We start from the raw sequence: 19134 nt of genomic DNA on the forward strand, positions 1-19134 counted from the left end.
GTTGCAGCAATTTCAAACCAGTTTGAACAAAACTACAAACAGGTTGACGAAAAAGTTGAAAGAACAGGTAAGCTGAATGAGGAATATTACGATTTAGTCTACGGAGAAGAAACAGAGGAGTCTAGTAACAATGGTCCTGCAAAACCTTCAGTACAGATTAAAGACAAAAGAGTAAACCAGTTAATGAAAAGAATCTTAGCCTTATTGAAACAGAACTACAGGCTAAAAATTAAGCTGCTTGACAAGATAGAGATGGCCGATGACTTTAAGGCAAAATATAAAGAAAGCCAGTTGGAAGTTAAGAAATTAAAAAAGAAATTAAAACGTAAATCGTCATCATCATCCTGGTTTAAAAGAAAAACAAAATAAATACATAAGGTGTCAGAATTGCATTTTTTTAGTACTTTTTTTAGGGGAGCACGTTTTTAGCTTTAACAGCTAATCAGTTTAAGATTGTTGGGTTAGAGTATTTATTGTAGTTTTAAAGATAGCAAAGAAACTAAACTTTATAATGTAACGTTAAAAAGTTAAGTATACAACATTAAGCATTTTACTTAAAAAAATATTCGTGAATCAGTGTTTTTCTTTTAATATTTAGTTTATGTTGCTCTGCTCACTTTTTTAAGTATAGGGTACTTTACACAAAACTTGACCAAAAGACTGTACAATTTACTTAAAAAATTATTGGTACTGTAATAATTATGTCACGTGTGAAAAAAGTACGCTATATGCAATTCTAACATCTATCCAAGTATTAAAAAATGTAGTACTAATTAAGGAACTATCTTTAGTTTTAAATTAAAACGTTATCCAGTCTTATACACTATTTTATAATGGCTAAAATTCTAGTCTTTTATCCAGAAAAATATTTACTTAAAAACGCTTGTTTAGACCTTATTTAAATCGTATTTAAAAAAGTTTTTGTAAAAAAACATAAATTTTGTAAAAGCTTAAAGAAACTTTGAGAGACTTAAATTGGCTAGAACTAAAACTAATTTGAACACTTAACTTAACTGTTAAACTGTTCAATAAAAATATAAAGTTGTTGTCGAAAATTTTAAGTATAAGTAAACCTTAAGTGAAAATTAAAAAAAAAACACTTAAGTCCGTTTATAAAAGTTTAATATTCCTACTCATTTTACATTTTGATATTACAACTTGAATAGTTTTAATCAATTTTGTAAGTAAAAGTTAAAATTGATGCCTTACTAAATACTTTGTTTTATACTAATTTCGAGTTTTAATAACTATTTTTTAATGATAAAAACATTAGCGAAATTATAAGTTAAACAGAATTAATTTAAAACTATTTTGAAGTGTTTTTTTCATTGAAAATAGGTATCTTTTAAAGATAACTTTGAGATTATTTACTTTGCCTAGTTTACCAAAACAGCCCACAAAGTAAACATTTATATTTTTAACAAGAGAACAGTTTGTATTTACAAAGTCTAATATTTCAGTATATTTCTTTATTTAGCTTGTTACATTTTTGTTCAAACTTTAAATGTTAACAAAAATAATTTAAAGTAATAGTTAATTTAATCAAATACATTTTCACACTTAATCAGCATTTTTATAATTAAGCAACCTTTTTTGTTGTGCAAATATTTTATATTGATATTAACTATTTAATATATCTTCATCGTGTTTTAAATCTATGTTTTTTCAAGTTAAAATAAAACTTCTATATTTAGTTTCAATATTTACTTACTTAAGTCTAACAACTTTTTAATTTTCTGTGTTTAGTTTTATTCAAAAAGTTAAACACGTTCGTAAGAATACGCTGTTTATGAAAAGTCCTTAAAGTTTATGGAGTAAGTAAAATGGAAAGCGATTCTTATCAATAACCAAAACTTTAATCAAAAAATAACAGGATCAATGCAACAATAACAAAAATTATCACCAGAATCTGGTAAAAAGTAAGTTAAAGATTAAATTGTATAAAAAAAGTAATAACTAAATTTAATGTAATGATTTATCTTACAGTGTTTGAAAATAACTAAAATATATTCTTAAGCAATTTTTACTTTGTTTTATATCTATTAAACAAACATTGAATTTTTTTGTTTAGATAATTATATATATAGTATACTAGTTAAATCTAATTTTACTTAAATTGCAAAACGTTACTACAATTTTTGTTTTTGGTTTTTAAAAATAAGAAGTTCTATTGCTGATATTCTAAATTTCCGAAGACAAAAGATAAACAAAAACAAAGTGTTTAACTAGTAAAAATTTAATAGTTTAGTTATTTTCTTTTACACGAAAAACTTAGTTGATAGTATAAAGCTGTAACCAACTTAAATATAATAAGCTTTATAATTTTAATAATTTATAAAAACTTTTTTTTTTAAATCATAAAGATTTTTTTGTTATGTTACTCACATGTGATAGTAAAGTGATGCACACAACAGCTTTATAAGAAAACTGTATAGTTTTATTATCTAGAAAATATTTTATTTTTAATATGTTACATAAATTATTTTTTTGCTACAGAAGCGTATATAAAATAAGGCATTTATCATTGTTGTTTATAGTGCAAATTTTACTTTTGTGTAAAATATTAAGGAAATATTAAAAATAAGTTTTATAATTAATGTGTAACAAATTACTACTCTGGTTATTATTATACAATTGTTATGGTTGTATAACTAGGAGCTTTAAAAAAAAATTGTTTACTTTTAATAATCTTAACATTCGTGAAACACAAAAATCTTAAAAATGTACTTTATAGTGTGTGAATGTTAAGTTCAATGTAACATGTATTATTGGTTAAGTCAGAAGTTAGTAGTCAGGTTAAAAAGAGATTTAAGTTTTATATAGTCATATTAACTGTTTTAGTTCAAATAGTTTATAAAAACTTGTTCAGATTTTAACTAGAACAGAAGTTATAAATTTTAACAAAGTGTATTAATTTTTATATACTGATCTTATAACAGTAGTGAACAACTTAAATTATTTGTTATAACCGTATGTAAAATAAATGCTTAACGAAGTAAATTTATATTGCAAGTAAAAAAATTACAACAAAAAAAGTTTAAACTTTGTTTTTATGTATAAATTTAAATCAAACTAAGCTGACTTTGTTTTGTAACATAACTTAAAAACTATTTTAATATTAAAACGTTGAATGTACATGTAATACGTAAATAACGAATTGATTGTAATACTTAGGTATAAAAAAAAAACAAACCTTAACTGTGTTATGTTTACTTACTAAAACATCATACTAGTTTATTAAAGACTTTCCCTGTTTATTTTTTTTCAAGTTTTGTTTGCGACCTAAAGTATTTTTTTAATGCGTTTCAACAAGTGCACTTTAATAAATTTTATGTTAACTCATGTTAATGTTATAATTTTTATTAGATATCAATTTAAGTAATATTTGTGTAAGCTTTGGTATGGCAAAAAACTTGTACAATACAAAATGTTTTATTATTTTTTTGAGAAAAACATTGTTTTAAGGCCAATACTTTTATGAATTTTATTTATCAAACTATAACTATTAGGATATCAAACAGTGTTTAGCAATTTTTTTAAATAAATTTAGTGAGAGTTTAGAAAAAAAAAACTTGATATCATGTTACTACATACTTTAAAGTAAGTTCAAAATTTATAAGTTATAATCGTAAAAGTTATGTTCAATATATAATTAATTACCAAAACTAATTTTTACTTAAAACTTGTAATATGTCAACTAACTTTAAAAAACACACCGTCTTGAGTTTTTCAATTGTTTTTATGAAAAATATTTATAATAAAACGCAAAACGTTATTTATATTTAAAAATTTATTTTGTTTATTGAAAAAAGCTCCTCTATTAATATTGTTTAAGTGTTTGAATATTTTCGTAAATATAGTAATAAGTTTGATTTTTATATATTTTAATTGAAATACTATTTTCTAATATAAACAAAGATTCCCCTAGCTCATTTTCATGATTGCTTCCTTTACATATCCTTATTTGTTAGGCATCTTCCTTTTACTATATATTTACCGATTTAACTTTCCGCTGTCTTATCTAGTTATTGCCATCTTATAGCCAAAAACGCTTTTAAGGGGCAAAAATTGCCTATTTTAGAAAATCTTTGTTTGAACTGTCTGTATAATTTGTATAATTATTAGAATTGTGTCTTTTTAGGTGTTAATATAATTTAAACAAAGCAATTTTTGTCAAGTAGACACTTGTAACTGAGCTAAATGAAAATTTAAAAAGTAATAAACAAGTAACTTGTTTATGATATAAGTTTAAAATAGTTTGTTATAAATATCTGTAAGTATAATTTTTAAGTGAAATTAAACTTTTATTATACTAAACAACTTTAAAAATGAGACTTATATGATATGTGCCTAGTATACTTATTTTTTTATTCAATATAAGAAAATTTGGTAAATATAATATGTAACTTAATATATTTAGTTGTTTTGACAAAAGCATATTTAAACACGTTACCATTTAACAAAACTTGTCATAAGCATAATTGTTTTTATAATGTTTTCAACGTTTGTGTTACCAAAATTTAAAATTTCGCAGCAAAATGTCAAAACTGTTTTGTGGTGAAAATTTATTTATAGTTATTTTATTAATTAGTTAAAAATGACCCAGAAAACAACTTTACCGATTTTAAACAATAAGTTATACTAAAATGTACTATTTGTTTTAATCAGTTTTCTTCTACATATGTTAAATCACTAGTTTTACCAGAACATATTTTTTGGTTATTATTTTTTGTTGATTACTTAGTAATATAAATATTAATTTAAATACTTTATCTCTAAGCTTCTGCGGCGTTTTTAAATGCTAGAAAGACATTACTACTACTAGTAATAGGGCGCAATAAAACATAAGTTAACATCGAAAATGTTACAGTCGTAAAAAGCCGTCATAAACCTTACTTTTTCAAATGTTTGTTTGAAAAAATGCAATCTTAAATTTGTTGTAATTGATGAAAATAAATTTCAAATAAATTTTTCATTAATAATTTAACATTTTTTAGGTATCAAACGGAAACTTGTTATCATCATTTTATGTCAAATTATGTTGTTTCTGCTATAGTAATTATTTAAAGTGAACATTTTACATTTTTATAGTTTAAATAAAATCAAATTAAACTAAACCAAAAAGTTCTATGAATTTTTTTTCTGATTTATGTTAGTAAATTTAAACCCTTAAAAATATTTAGTAATTGTTATTTTTTATATGTCTTAAGTTTTATAAACTTTTCAGTTATATACGTTATAAACTTCTTCTATAAAATTTATAATGTTTCGTTTTTGTATAAGAATTCAAAAAATATGTTCTTAATAAGACTACAAAAGTAATTTATTGTACAGAACTCTTTTGTTTCTGTAACTCAATTGTTCTGCTTGCTTAGTTAATTTAATAAATACAAATTGTTTGTTTGAAATAGTTTTAATTAGTTAAATTGTACAAATCGGCTTATGCTTTACTTTTATAATATAATTAATAAAACAAAACAATGTTAGATTTTTTGTAAAGTTAGAACGGGAATTAATGTTTTTTAAAATTTACGAGAATTTAAATTATATCAATAAATTTATATACATTTTGAATGAGTTTAAAATGGAGACTATAACGACTAATAGGTAACGTCACATTGTTAAACTCACAGTATCAAGCTTTATTCTGCATAATTCTGTTTAGTTTCGTTTTTTCAAAACAATTCATTTATTTATTTCTATTTTAATCCTATACAAGATATAAGTAAAGTTTATTTTATATTTATATTACTATTAAAATACACAAGTTAAAACATGTTTTAGAGAACTTTTTTGTAAGTAAAGTTAATTAATTTAGTTTTATACTAGACCTATAGTACTAGTAGACTGTTTTAAATCCTAAGGTAAGTAACAAGTAATATGCATGTTTAACAAACTATTTATATGACAAAAGTAATAATAATAAAAAGAGAAATATTTGAACTATTTTTATTACGTTTACTTAAAAAACATTAATTTTGTTAAGCCATTAAAAAATATTCAACTTATAAATATAAAACAGTTTTTTTGTCTGTACTTTTTTTGTTTGCATAAATGATGTGCGTTTTACAGTTATATAACATTTAACCTTGAAATATTAACTAATTAATAAATATTAATTTTGTCTTTTTTGGTTTTCCAACTGTTTTATAATGTTCAGAACAACAATAAACTTGTAGACGAAACAGAAACTTATATCTAAAATTTAACATGTACTAATGATTTATAAGTTTTGTAAAGCCGTATTGAATTGCTGCTCATTTATTTGTATGTAATTATATCTAAGTTCTAAAGCTTACTTAGAAAATATCAGAAAAAACTTAGCAGTTTCGTAAATAAAGTTTTGTATAGGTTTAATTAAACACCTTTTATACTTTAAACTTATATATTTCATACCTTTATAGTCTTTTAATTTAAAACAGTTAAGCATAAAACTAAGACTTTAATTTATTTCCTAAGTCGCCGAGATTACAATCAAATTTATCAGTTCTAATCGTACTTTTTTTTGAATGTGTCAACAAAATTTAAAAATCGAAACGTAGCTCTGCATTTTTTACTAAAACTAGTTGTGTTATTGTTTTTTGAGTTGTAATAGACTTTAAATACGTTTTTTGATATGCTTTTTACGAATATTCGTTTATGAAAAATTTATTTACAACTATAAGCTTACAACCCTTCTATGAAAAGCTATGTAAAACTTCTTCTAAAGTTAAAGCACTAACGACTCGTTTTAAGTGAAATTAATTGATTAAGAATATTACTGCTTAGTCATCATATATTTGTAAAGTGTAAAAAGTCATCTATTTTTATATTAAACATTTCTAAAGTATGTGATAAAAGTGGAAAGTTATTAAAAAAATATGTGCTAAACCCAATTTTAGTTCAACCTTTTTTTATTTGCTAATACAAAGTCTTTTTATCAAAATAGTGAGTAGTTTTCAAGTTGCAAACAATCATCATAAAAACGACTGCTTACGTAACATTAATCAAAGAAAAGTGTTAAATAAATTGATAAATAAATAAATGGAAAATATTTCAATAGCTTTCACTTGAAATATGTTTTGTTCAATTGTCCTCGGGCGTTTTACTTCTATCAGTTGAAATTCATTTCACTTAAACACGTGTTTATACCGGTTCCAGTAGTAGTATTGATGAATGTTTTTTTATATTTTCATCAAATCTGAGTTAGATACTGTTGATTAGTTATTGTTTGTACAGTTTTTAGAAACTTTAGTTTTGCTTATTAAAGTTGTATTATTTTTTTTTTAGATAAAAAACTCAGTTTTATTTTAAAGTTAGTTTACAACTGCTTTTTTATCAAAAGTTAATTTAAATTATAAGTGTTTAGTTTTAAGTTTAAGCATTATTTTTAATTAATATTAAAGTTTTAAACTTAAATTGATTTTATAGTTTTATGTCCGACAATCTTTTGGCAGGAGTTTGTACAGATTGATCAAAAAATATATAAATTTTAATTCACTCACAAATGATTTTTTTTAATTTTTGAACTTGAACTATGTTTAATGTTTGTTAAGTAGGCAAAGTGCGACTAAAAGTAAATAGACGATTCAAGTGCGAAATGGAATAGTTAATTTGTACAACAAACATTATACTTTTTTTGTTAAAGGTTATTTTTAGTCAGCTTCAATTTATTAAACACAAATTAAACAACTAATTCATATTCTTTAAAATATTTACTACACTCTTAAATTTATATTTATTCATATGTGATTTTAATAATAGATCAGCTAATATAGAGGCATAACAACTTGTTTCGACTAACATCAGTTTCTATAAAAAACGAGTTTGAGTATGTAAAAACTATATATTTTTAGTCTCTTTGTTCAGTATAACATAACTTCAAATTTTGAAAAAGTGTCTTAAATTAATAAGAAAATATTAAAATACAGTGTATATAAGATTGTGCAAATTTTAATTCAAGGCTTTATACAAAAAATTAAGTTAAAACCACAACTAGTTAAATTTTTATTCCAATCTCAACACAGTTTAATTTGAAACATTATCAAAATGGAAATCAGGCAGCGAAGGAGAACAGATCAAGATTCAACATTCGAACACAAACCGCAGAAGAAGTCCAACGCAGCAGTGACCACCACTTACTACTTGTTCCTGTTCGCGGTACTGGGCGCCCTGGTCATAGTGGTTGCTTACTACATGAGCCCCATCAGACCCGAGAGCTTGAGTTGGGTGAAGAGGGTGGCGTTGGACGGCAAGTTGAAGGTGAACAGCAGGCTTGCTAACGGGAGAACGTGAGTTATGACTTAATAAAATTTGTTTTTTACGTAAAATATAATTGTAATTTTGTTAACTGCAGACTTGTTTTAGGTTTGCTGTATTTGTTAGTTAAAAAATATATTTTTCTTAGGTCATTTATGTTTAAAGTACTAAGATAATACTAATGTTTAAATTTAAAGTTGATAGCAGGCTTGCTTTTGTTAATAAATGCGTAAAATTAAAAACTTTTAACCATAACTACTGCACTTTTCAAATAATTTTATTGAAATATAAAAGCAAGCTAAGCTTGCTAACGGGAAAACGTGAGTATATTGTTTGATTTGATAAGTCTAAAAAATATTTGAGTTAAATTACACATAAGTAAAATTTTTAATTGAGGGTTTTTATTTGTTTAAGACAAGTCCAAACTACTGGGAACCTGTTATAAGTCATGAATATACATAATACCAAACTCTTATCATTTGACCACTTTACTTATAATTAGTTTAGTACTTTTATAGAACTAAAGTTTTTGTTTGTTTGAGTATTTGTTTGTATAGTCAAAAATATTCTTACCACTTACTTATTATAACTTATATTTATTTGTAAAAACATGCCAAAACTAGTAAACCTTTTTTAAGTCGTAAATATGCACAAATAAAGTTTTATTAATTTAACCATTACTTAAATAATAAACTTATGTTGTCAATAGTAAAATACAATGTTGGCAAAGTAAAGAAGTAAACAAAATTAAAAACAAACGCCTTGCATTTATTACTATGTTTCATATTATCTACTTTATACAAACCTTACAAGCATTTAAGGAAATTTTTACTATTTTCAATTGTAAAATGTATGCTAAAAAAATCGAATAGTTTGCTTGTATATTAAATATTTAAAAGTGAAATGTACCGTTAACTTTTATTCTCTGTAAAATCATTTCAGTAAGTTAGTGTTTAAAAATACTACTGATATAACTTGTTATGCTAAATATGCACATGGTGGGCTACTATTCTTTAAAACTTAATGTGATTGTAAACTTCTTCATTCTATAAACTATTTTCAAAAATTACTATAAACCTAAAAAACTTTTTTAAAAGTAATTTTATTTTTTTAGACTTGTTATAAGAACACGCTGGATTTTAATTTAAATTTTGTACGCTTAATAATCCTTATCTATTACAAAATAATTATTATATCTATTGATAGTTTTTAGTTGAAATCTTTTCGAAAACTATCTTCTAAAAACTGAATCAGTTTTTGTTTCAGGTCATCAAGTTTAGGATCTGAATAGTTTTTGTAAGCACTCAGTAAAACAGTTTTTTTTTTATATAAAACATTTGAGAGTTTTTGATTTACAATAATACACATTTTTGACTTTTTATGAATATATTCAAACAACAATTGTATCACCATACTTATGCAATAATTTGATTTATTTTATAATTGTAATGCTTAAAAAGTATATAAACAGATAAAACAAAATTAATTAAAAATAAAGGTAAAAAATTGATGAAATAACGAACTACTTTATGCTATAAAATTAAATCTTTAATTAATAAGACTTTTAACAATAATATATAGGAAGTTTAAAAAGATAAATTCTATTAATACAGTTCTTCCTCGCTTATCCGGTCTTTGCTTATCCGGTTCCTTGCTAGTTTGGCTGGTTTTAGCTTGTTTAATTCAGGTGAAAATAATGGTTTACTATATTTATGTGTCTAAATTTTATTTTATAACTAAACAAACAAATGCGTAGTGTTATTCATAGTCTAATATCTAATGTATTTTTCAAAGTTTTGTTTCTTTATTTTCGTCGGTACTAATTGTTTGATTCGTTAAAAAAAATAGAACAATTTAATTAAAGTTTAGTGTGCGTATATTTGTATGCATTGCATAATATAAAATTCTACTTAATTAAAAGTAACCAATGTTTTGTTTTTGTTCGACCAAAGGCTATCCCGGCTAATAACTTCAACAAAACGTGTCCGAAATAGCTGGATTAGAGAGGAATCATTGTATTTTATTACCTAGTCACAAAAAACTCTTTGATTTCGAGGCCATAAATTATTAGCCAATAATTAGAGTCAAAACACATACAATCTTATAAAACCACTTGTACAGACAATTCGATTATGACAATTTAACAGTTCTTAATATTTGATTTCGATGAAGGCAATTGAACAAAATTATCAAAAAAAGTATTACATAACCAAACAAAACCTAACTTACTTTCAGAAGCGTCTATTGTGTTTACTACCTATTCTAAAACTGGTTTACGCTTAAACTTAAATCATTTATTCCAGGTTCGACTTTGACGGCCCCTAATGGATAGTCGAAGATCAAAATAAGAACATTTTTAATAAAAAAAATATACAAGCAACCTAACTAAATTTAATTTAGTATAGTAATTGATGTTAGAAACGTGTAATATATATTTTAACTTTTTTTGCAGCTTCAATTTAAACGGGCCAGCTGGCATAGCTAACGAAGAAAACAAAATATATGTACACTAAACTTTTATTTTAGAAATACATTATTATTCTAACTTTAACTCAAAGGAAAATTATAAACGTATAACTTAAACTTAAACGTAATATTTACAAATTTGATTTCGACGAACCAGAGTACATAGTAGAAGATGTAAGCAAAAATATTTACATTGAATTAACTTAAACCTCAAAAATTTAATGCTAAAAAATAACATATTATTAAGTTAAACTATTCTATATATTCTAATGTTTTACCAAACACAATCAAACTTAATTTTAGAAGCTTAATTATACTTACTATTTCCAGGTTCGACTTCGACGGACCGGAGTGCATTGTAGAGGATGAGAACAAGAACATATACACGGGGTTGAACAACGGCAAGATAATGAAGATCCATCCGGGTCACAACGATAAGATAGGGGAGGGATACCAGGAAGTTTTCTTCTACTCAAAATTCCCCGGTGCCGTGAAAACCGATCCCAACGCTGAACATGGAAGACCTCTGGGTGAGTAGACAACTAAATTAGAACGTTTCTTTTAGTAGGATTTTTAGTAGACATTTAGGTGATATTTTAATTTTAGAAACTGTTAACTAAATAAAAAAGTTAAATTATAATAAGCTGTTAATGCTTTTTTACATTTTGGCTTTAAAAATTAATTCAAGGTAACAAAAAAAAAAGAGCTTAGCGATAACACTGATACTAAAAAGAAAAAAAGAAGTTTAACAGTAGTGTAAGGTTTTAAGTTATCATTTATCCCAATCTAGTAATACAATCGTTATTTGATGGCCTATAATAAAACGCCAACAAGTTACTTACCAACAGGCATGAGAATACGTGACAACAAGTTGTACGTCATGGACGCAGTGTACGGACTGTACTCAATCGACCTTTCAAGCAAGCAGGTGCAGTTCGTCATCAAGATCAATGACGTCACGCCCAACCTGGTGTTCCCCGATGATTTCGACGTCACTAAAGACGGTCACGTGTTCTACTTCACAGATGCCACAACGAGGTTTCACGTGAACAGGGGGGCGTATGCCATATTGGAGGGTTTGTGTTTTTATTATTTTAATTATTTTGTTTGCTGGAATTTTTAGAATGCTTTTTAAAATATTTTGTTTTGATACAACGTTTTTCATTAGTTCACACTTGTAAAAGGTGTTTGAAACAGAGACTTAACATCTCGTTTCTAGTTTGGATGTGATCATTTTAATAGAAGAATGATGTTTTTAATAACTAAGTTTTTTTAACACTGTAAAGAGTTTTAATAATAATTTTGTACTATTTTTAGCTCTTCAGCTGTTGAATAAGCTGTATACTTTGTGTTCAAACCTTCTTAAAAAATTTATTGAAAAAAATTGATTAAAGTGTCTACCTTTGTGTGTTTGCAAAATAAATTCAACATGTCCGAAAACTTAAAACTTTATTTTTTCTTAAAGCTTATGTCACAATGTTCGTATTATGTTTCACAAAAAAAAAGATATTTGAGTATTATGATGTAATTAAATAAATGGAATGCACAGGTAATGAAGCAAAATCAAACTAAATTAAATATTTTAAAATAACCAATATGTTTTAATTTAATCTCTAAAATTTTATGCTTTTAATGTATTTTAGCTTTTAATCATATTGTGAATGCAGTACTCCAAGTAAGAGTTTTACATATACTATCCAGTTATACTTTGTTAAGTCTAAATATGCAAATTTGTATTTATGACATTTTGACATTATAAAGTTTATAAATACTTAAATATTATGACGTCACACAAGCAAACGAGCGGGGATGCTATAAAACGACATACACTACACGTCAAGTCTATTTTTGTTTAAAAAAACTTTTTTTAACCGATATCATCAAGGTTAAATTCTAGGTCAGTGTTTAAATGTAAATTATCTAGTTAATAACTTTGTAAAATCTACATATGAAAATTTATACAGTTGATATTAATAAACAATGAACTTTACCGCAAGATCAACAACAACAGCATCCGAGACAATCCTACGACCGGTTTCGTCCTTATTAGGACTCATCAGGCAGGAATAGTCGCGAGAAACCGCTATTGTGATCTTAAACAAGCGAGCTTAAGTACGAAGTACTGAAGCGATCGTTTGTGGGTAAAGTTGAAAAAATGACACAGCTAAATCATTCACAGCCCAACGTCTCAGACATTGTCAGCTTGTTGTGAGATTGTAATCTGCGCTCGTTTGATCAGTTTTAGCCAGTATTTATTTCGGCCATCTTCAACGAAGTTGAGATGTTTTATGCAATCGATAATAAACAATGAACTTTACCGCAAGATCAACAACAACAGCATCCGAGACAATCCTACGACCGGTTTCGTCCTTATTAGGACTCATCAGGCAGGAATAGTCGCGAGAAACCGCTATTGTGATCTTAAACAAGCGAGCTTAAGTACGAAGTACTGAAGCGATCGTTTGTGGGTAAAGTTGAAAAAATGACACAGCTAAATCATTCACAGCCCAACGTCTCAGACATTGTCAGCTTGTTGTGAGATTGTAATCTTGTAATTGCTAGTTGATATTAAAATTTTATGACGTCACAAAAGCAAACGAGTGGATAAGCTATTAAATATTCAATTCAAATTTGCATTTTTTATTTTTGTTAGAGTACGTTATTACGTATTTGGTATTACAAAACAATACACGTCTAATCTATTTTTATTTTTTGAAACCATTTGTATAACAATCAAACTATTCTAATCACGCAGGGAAGTGCACAGGTCGTGTGTTCAGGTACGACCACGAGTCCAAGGTGATCCAACTGATGAAGGACGATCTGTGTTTCGCCAACGGGATCCAACTGAACAAGATGGAAACCACGGTGGTTGTGTGCGAGTCTGTTGCGAGGAGGGTGGTTTACCTGGATACCACGTCATGGATCACCAAGTACAAAGTTCATCTTCCTAGTTAGTTGTTTTGTTTGTTGCAAATTTGTTTATTGTGGTGCTTTTATTAAAGATATTTTAACAATTAAAACTTACAAAAATGTGTGATAACACAAGTATGAACAGTCGTGGGGACCACTAAACTGATACATTAACTTTTGAACATTTTAAAAATTAAACAATTTTCTTAAATTAAAGCAATATGTTATGTTTACTTTTTTTCAGCAATGTGCGACAACATAAGTATAAACAATCTTTTGGACCACTAAACTAATTCATTTGAATTTCTTTTAAATCAAACTATTTAATTACAAGACAGCAATGTGTAAAATTTTATTTATTACAGCAATGTGCGACAACATACGTATGAACAAACGTGGAAACTACTGGATTGCCTCAACACTGATGCACAATGATGATCTTGACAGATACGAACACGATCCATCAGCATTGCAGTTGATGGCCGGTGTGGTTCCCTACAACACTGTATTGTGAGTATATTGTTTATGTATACAAATATAACTGTCGTATGTTTTATTTGTTCTATATGATCAATTTGCCATGCACTTCTAGGTCGGTTTAATTCCTTACTAAACTGTGTTTTTAGTTAATTGTTAAGTGACTTACATTATATATTCGTTTATTATGTCCAATATACCAGCATTTCAACTGATGGTAGGTTATGTGCCTTACAAAACAGTATTGTGAGTATATTTTTTATTGCGTGTAAATAATTATTACAAATATGGTTTGTTTTGTATGATCCATTTGCACTGCAATCGATGGTCGGTTCGATTCTTTACAAAACTGTAAGTGTTTTTAACTTAAAGCATTGTTGTGAGAATTTACTGATTACTATTATAAAAGTTGTATTGCAATTATTTTATGTTGTGTTACATGCTGTAACATGCCGCTCAAGTACGCACTTACAACACAGAAAAATGCGTACAGTATTCTCTCGCTTAACTACGCACATTATTTCCACAAAAAAATGTGTGTAAAGATACGAGAGGTACCAAATATACTTACTATAATGGCTGTTTTTTGATATTGCTTTTAGTTAAAAGCAGCAGGGGCTTTCCAATTTTTAACAATTTGTTTACTTTATTTATGAATATGAAAACATAATATGAAACTGTACAAATATTAAAAAAAGGGATTTGAATTTAAAGAAAATAAATTTACTAATTAAATTTATTAAGCCTAATAATAAGTAGGTTTTATCTTTATTTGTGTGTGACTTATTTGATACTTAACGTTTATATTTTATATATATGTATTAATCATTTTTATAAATTTTATATATTTATTTTCCATTTGCACTGCAACTGATGGTCAGTTTGGTTCCTTACAATACTGTATTGTTAGTTAATTGTTTTTCACTTTTAGCATTGTTGTGTGAGTTTACTGATTACTATTAAAATTGTATTGAAATTATATTATATTCTGCTATAAACTGTAAGATGCCGCTAAAGTACGCAGCAAAGATGCGTTTTTAACCGACAGGTTGTACTTCAAAAAAATTTCTCCCCATGTTCCTTTATTAAGCCTAATACAAGCATCTTAAAAGCAAATAAAAGTTACTGATAAATATTTTACAAAAATTTCATTACCAAAAAAAAAAACATTTTTTAAGGTATCAAAGTTAAATCATAATCTTCCTTAATGAATTTTGGATGGTTTAACATCATCTAATTACAATCAGTACCTAAAAACATTAATATATACCAGGGGCGAGCGTGGGGAGGGACACTGGCGCATGCGTGCCACCCAAAAAAAGAAAAATGTAAAAAAAAGAATGTAATATTTTTATCCTTTATAGTTTATTTTTTCTGCTTAATTTGCCTTTTTTCAACTATGATTATCTAGTATTCAAAAAGTTAAACGAAATTTTGAATACCAATTAGTGATAAGTTAGGAAAGTATATGTTATTACTCAATATACTGATTCGGTGCGTAATTGCAAATGCGCACCGATGTTGATGAAAAACTCCATAAGGAAAAATTTTATAAGTTCATTAACTTCATAATAATTTATACTCAAAAAGTACACAATTAATATAGCGCACCAGTGTAGTATATCCTTATGGCAAATTATTTTTCTACAAAAAGTTTACAAAAATACGTCACGCTTAAAGAAAAATTAAACAATTTTACAATTTTTTTTTTATGCTACATTGTTAAGACTACTGCTAGTTTTCTGAACTTTATTTTTGTAAACATACAAGAAAAAGCGTTTCGGCCTATGAGAAATAAACTTTGTTTGTGGTTTTTATTTAAAACAAATACAATCAAATGAATTAAACTTAAAAAGTATACTTTTAACTATTTTACAATGTTTTAATAAACTGTAATAACAGTTTTAAAGTTGGTCTATTTTAACTTCTGTGTAACTTTATTAAAATTATGTGCAATGAGGTGTTGTTGTCACTGTTGTATTGTATATTAAAGAGATTGATATTTTTTTCGTAAATAAAACAGATACTTTCGTTTTATTGAATATATTAGTTTTTAAAGATATAAAGTTTACTGTAAGTAATAAAAACAATTTTTATTTAGTAAGTTTACATTTTTGCAAGTATAAGTAATTCTAATAAAATTTATACTTTTATTTAAGTGTTTAATTTTGTAATATATAAATATTTTTTCTAAAACAGTTAACGAACTTATTTTACTTGATAAATTTATTTCAATTACATTACTTATAAAAAGTTTTTTTATAGCTAATTACAAAAGTTTTAATTTAGAGATTTTTTTTTGAAAAAAATTTGCGCACCCCCTGACCAAAATACCACGCTACGCCACTGATATATACTAAAATTATAACTAAAATGTGTCTGCTTAACCCAAAAGACAAGTTACACAAACAGACATGATTTTAAAAACATTTAGTTCTTAATAAATATCAATTGCAACGTTCTTCATTTTTATTTATCAAAATTTTGTATAAACTTCTAAATGTGTTATATATTACAAGGTTTTATCATGGGGTATGTAAATGTTAATTACACTGTTCATTCTACTGTTTTATGAAAATTTTTGTGAATTTTGAAGTACTTTTTATTTTTATGTTTTAATCATGCGATAAAGAAATTTAAATTAAACTGTTTTTTATTTTTGTTAAATTAACATACTGTAATATTTTGTTATAAATATTAGGTTTTATTTGCAATTAGTAAGTTCATAATTTTTTCTGTGGTTCTTTTAGTTTTTTTTATTAAAGTTTATTAAACTTTGTTTTTTAAATACAAAATTTTTCTATTAAAACTTTAAGATTACTTTTTTTTTTGAAAATATTACATTTTGAAAACAGCGGTTTTGCCTTAAAAAGTAACCAATTAGAAATGCATACCTAAGAATTGGTACTTAAGTTGCTGTAAGTACTGTACTGTTGGTATGTTTGTTAAACAGCTAGCTGAACTTTACTGAATTATTAGTTTATCTCCTGCAGTTTTCACATTGATTTTACTAAAACTTAAATGTTTTATAGCATGTGGCTTGAAAGTTGCTCACTGAGAACATAACATTATCTCTAAGGTTTATCACACTAATAAAATCTCTGTTTAACATTTCTAGTAGAAAATAAAAAATCAAGACCGAGTAACTAAAAATCTTAGGGTAAAAAAAATATTCATCCTTTTAATAAGATATGGCTTAGTTTAGTAATTTTTTTATTTAATTAAAAAAATCTTTTTATCACTTTCAGGTCGAAGATGGACGTCACACACTCAATAGTGTTCGAAGTGTCGCCCAAGGCCAAGATCTTGCAAGTTCTGCACGACGAAAAGGGAGTATCAACCGTGGGTATTTCCCACTGCAGCGACCTGTCAGACGGCAGGATCGTCACCGGGAGTTTTGTCGGCGGTAAAATGTCAGTGCACGAGTACGAGGACCCGCCGCCGTGGATGCTCAAGTTGTAGAATGGGGGAATTTTTTTATTTTGGTTTTAGTAAAATGAAAATAGAACTTTAACAACTATGATTCAACATATTTAATTGAACATAGCTTCATTGAAATTAAAACTTAAGTTTTATGAGCAAGATGAAATTGTCATCAACTAAATTTTTAAACCGATTTAAACTGGTGTTTTCTATTTGAAATGCTATTTTTATCTATTATAGAAATAGAAGTTTATATCACAACTTATTACAGTATTTTTTTTACAAAATAAGCTTGATAGTTACTTTAAAGTTTACAAAAGATTCTGATTGTAAAGTTTTAAATAAAACCAACTTTGGTATGTCTTAAACTTATAAATAAGTTATAAATAGTTTGTGAGACCTAAAAAAAAACTTTATTAATAATCTTTTGGCTTATTAGTAGTATTAAATAGTTTTATATGTTTTTTTTTAATTTTAACAGTTTGCTATTTAAAAAGTTTTCATTTAAAGTTTAAAAAATTATAAACTTTTTTTCAAATTGTTTTTTTTTTTTTGATTATTAACAGTTAATTATATTATTGTTTTATTTTTGGAAAATATTCCAAATTAAAATGTTAAACATACTTTTATTGATTTATGAATAAATATCAGCTATTTGAAATTAAAAAGCCACGTTTATATTTAGTTTTAATCATTTACCGTGGCATGATTTGAAGTAAAACATAATTGATTTAAATTTAATAATATTACATTTTTTATACTACAATTTAAAATGAAAATACATGTTTGTTTACAAATTTTATTAAGTTTTATGCAAACTTTGTTTACAAAAACTTTAAAAGTCAACAGTTTATTACATATATAAATCCAAGTGTAATAAAAGTTTATTTAAATTCTAAGCTTTTGTTAAAAATTGTCTTTTACTTTTAGTACATCCTTCGCTTACTTAATGTTGATTAATTTTAAGTTTCAAATAATGTTAATATGGTAGTTAGCTTCGTAAGTTTATTTTTATGAGGTGTAAAAGTTTTCTTATTTATTCTTGTATTCTTTTAATTAAAAGTATATTTTATATCAAATTTAGCAGTTTTTCAAGTAAATTTGTAAACTGTAAGTTTTTAGTTAAGGATAATTTATTAAAGTTTAAGGATAAAAGTGAATTTTAATTTGTTATGTAGCATATTTAAATTTGTTAAAAATTAATTTTTTTTTGTTTTGGTTGCTACTACATACAGACTTTTATGAAAGTCTAACTTAAACTGTTATTTAAACATAGTGATAATAAATATATCGTAATTATGTTTTGTTTTCAAAACTTAGTTTGCTGTAAGTAAATCAAAATTCTGTAATTTTTTTTCAATTATATACATTTTTACTTTGATAAGCACTTGAACAATTATGTTAGCCATTAGAAAAAATATTTTAACTTAATTTTGTAAAGTATCTTTTAACAAAGTGAGATACGTTTTAGTTACTGCAATTACTTAAAAAAACATTGTTTTACAGTAAATAATATTTGATAATGTAAAACTATTATCTTTTTTGACAGTATTTTTGAAAAAGTAGTAGTTTGCGGTCTATTTCAATGTTACAAATACAAGTTTAGAATATGTAAGT

The 19134-nt window shown here is 25.6% G+C and overlaps 1 protein-coding gene across 1 annotated transcript; it reads left to right on the forward strand.

The window, feature by feature from the left end:
• The first annotated feature begins 8016 nt into the window (after positions 1-8016).
• Positions 8017-17590, forward strand: LOC145835992 (adipocyte plasma membrane-associated protein-like). The gene is made up of 6 exons (XM_082943767.1): positions 8017-8270; positions 11035-11234; positions 11553-11780; positions 13460-13657; positions 13983-14127; positions 17343-17590. The coding sequence occupies exons 1-6, from the start codon at positions 8029-8031 to the stop codon at positions 17554-17556; spliced, it is 1227 nt and encodes a 408-aa protein (XP_082799893.1). The 5' UTR covers positions 8017-8028; the 3' UTR covers positions 17557-17590.
• Positions 17591-19134: the final 1544 nt, after the last annotated feature.

The sequence above is a fragment of the Thalia democratica genome, chromosome 5 (genome assembly GCF_965202585.1).
Source record: "Thalia democratica chromosome 5, ktThaDemo2.hap1.1, whole genome shotgun sequence".
NCBI lineage: Eukaryota > Metazoa > Chordata > Thaliacea > Salpida > Salpidae > Thalia > Thalia democratica.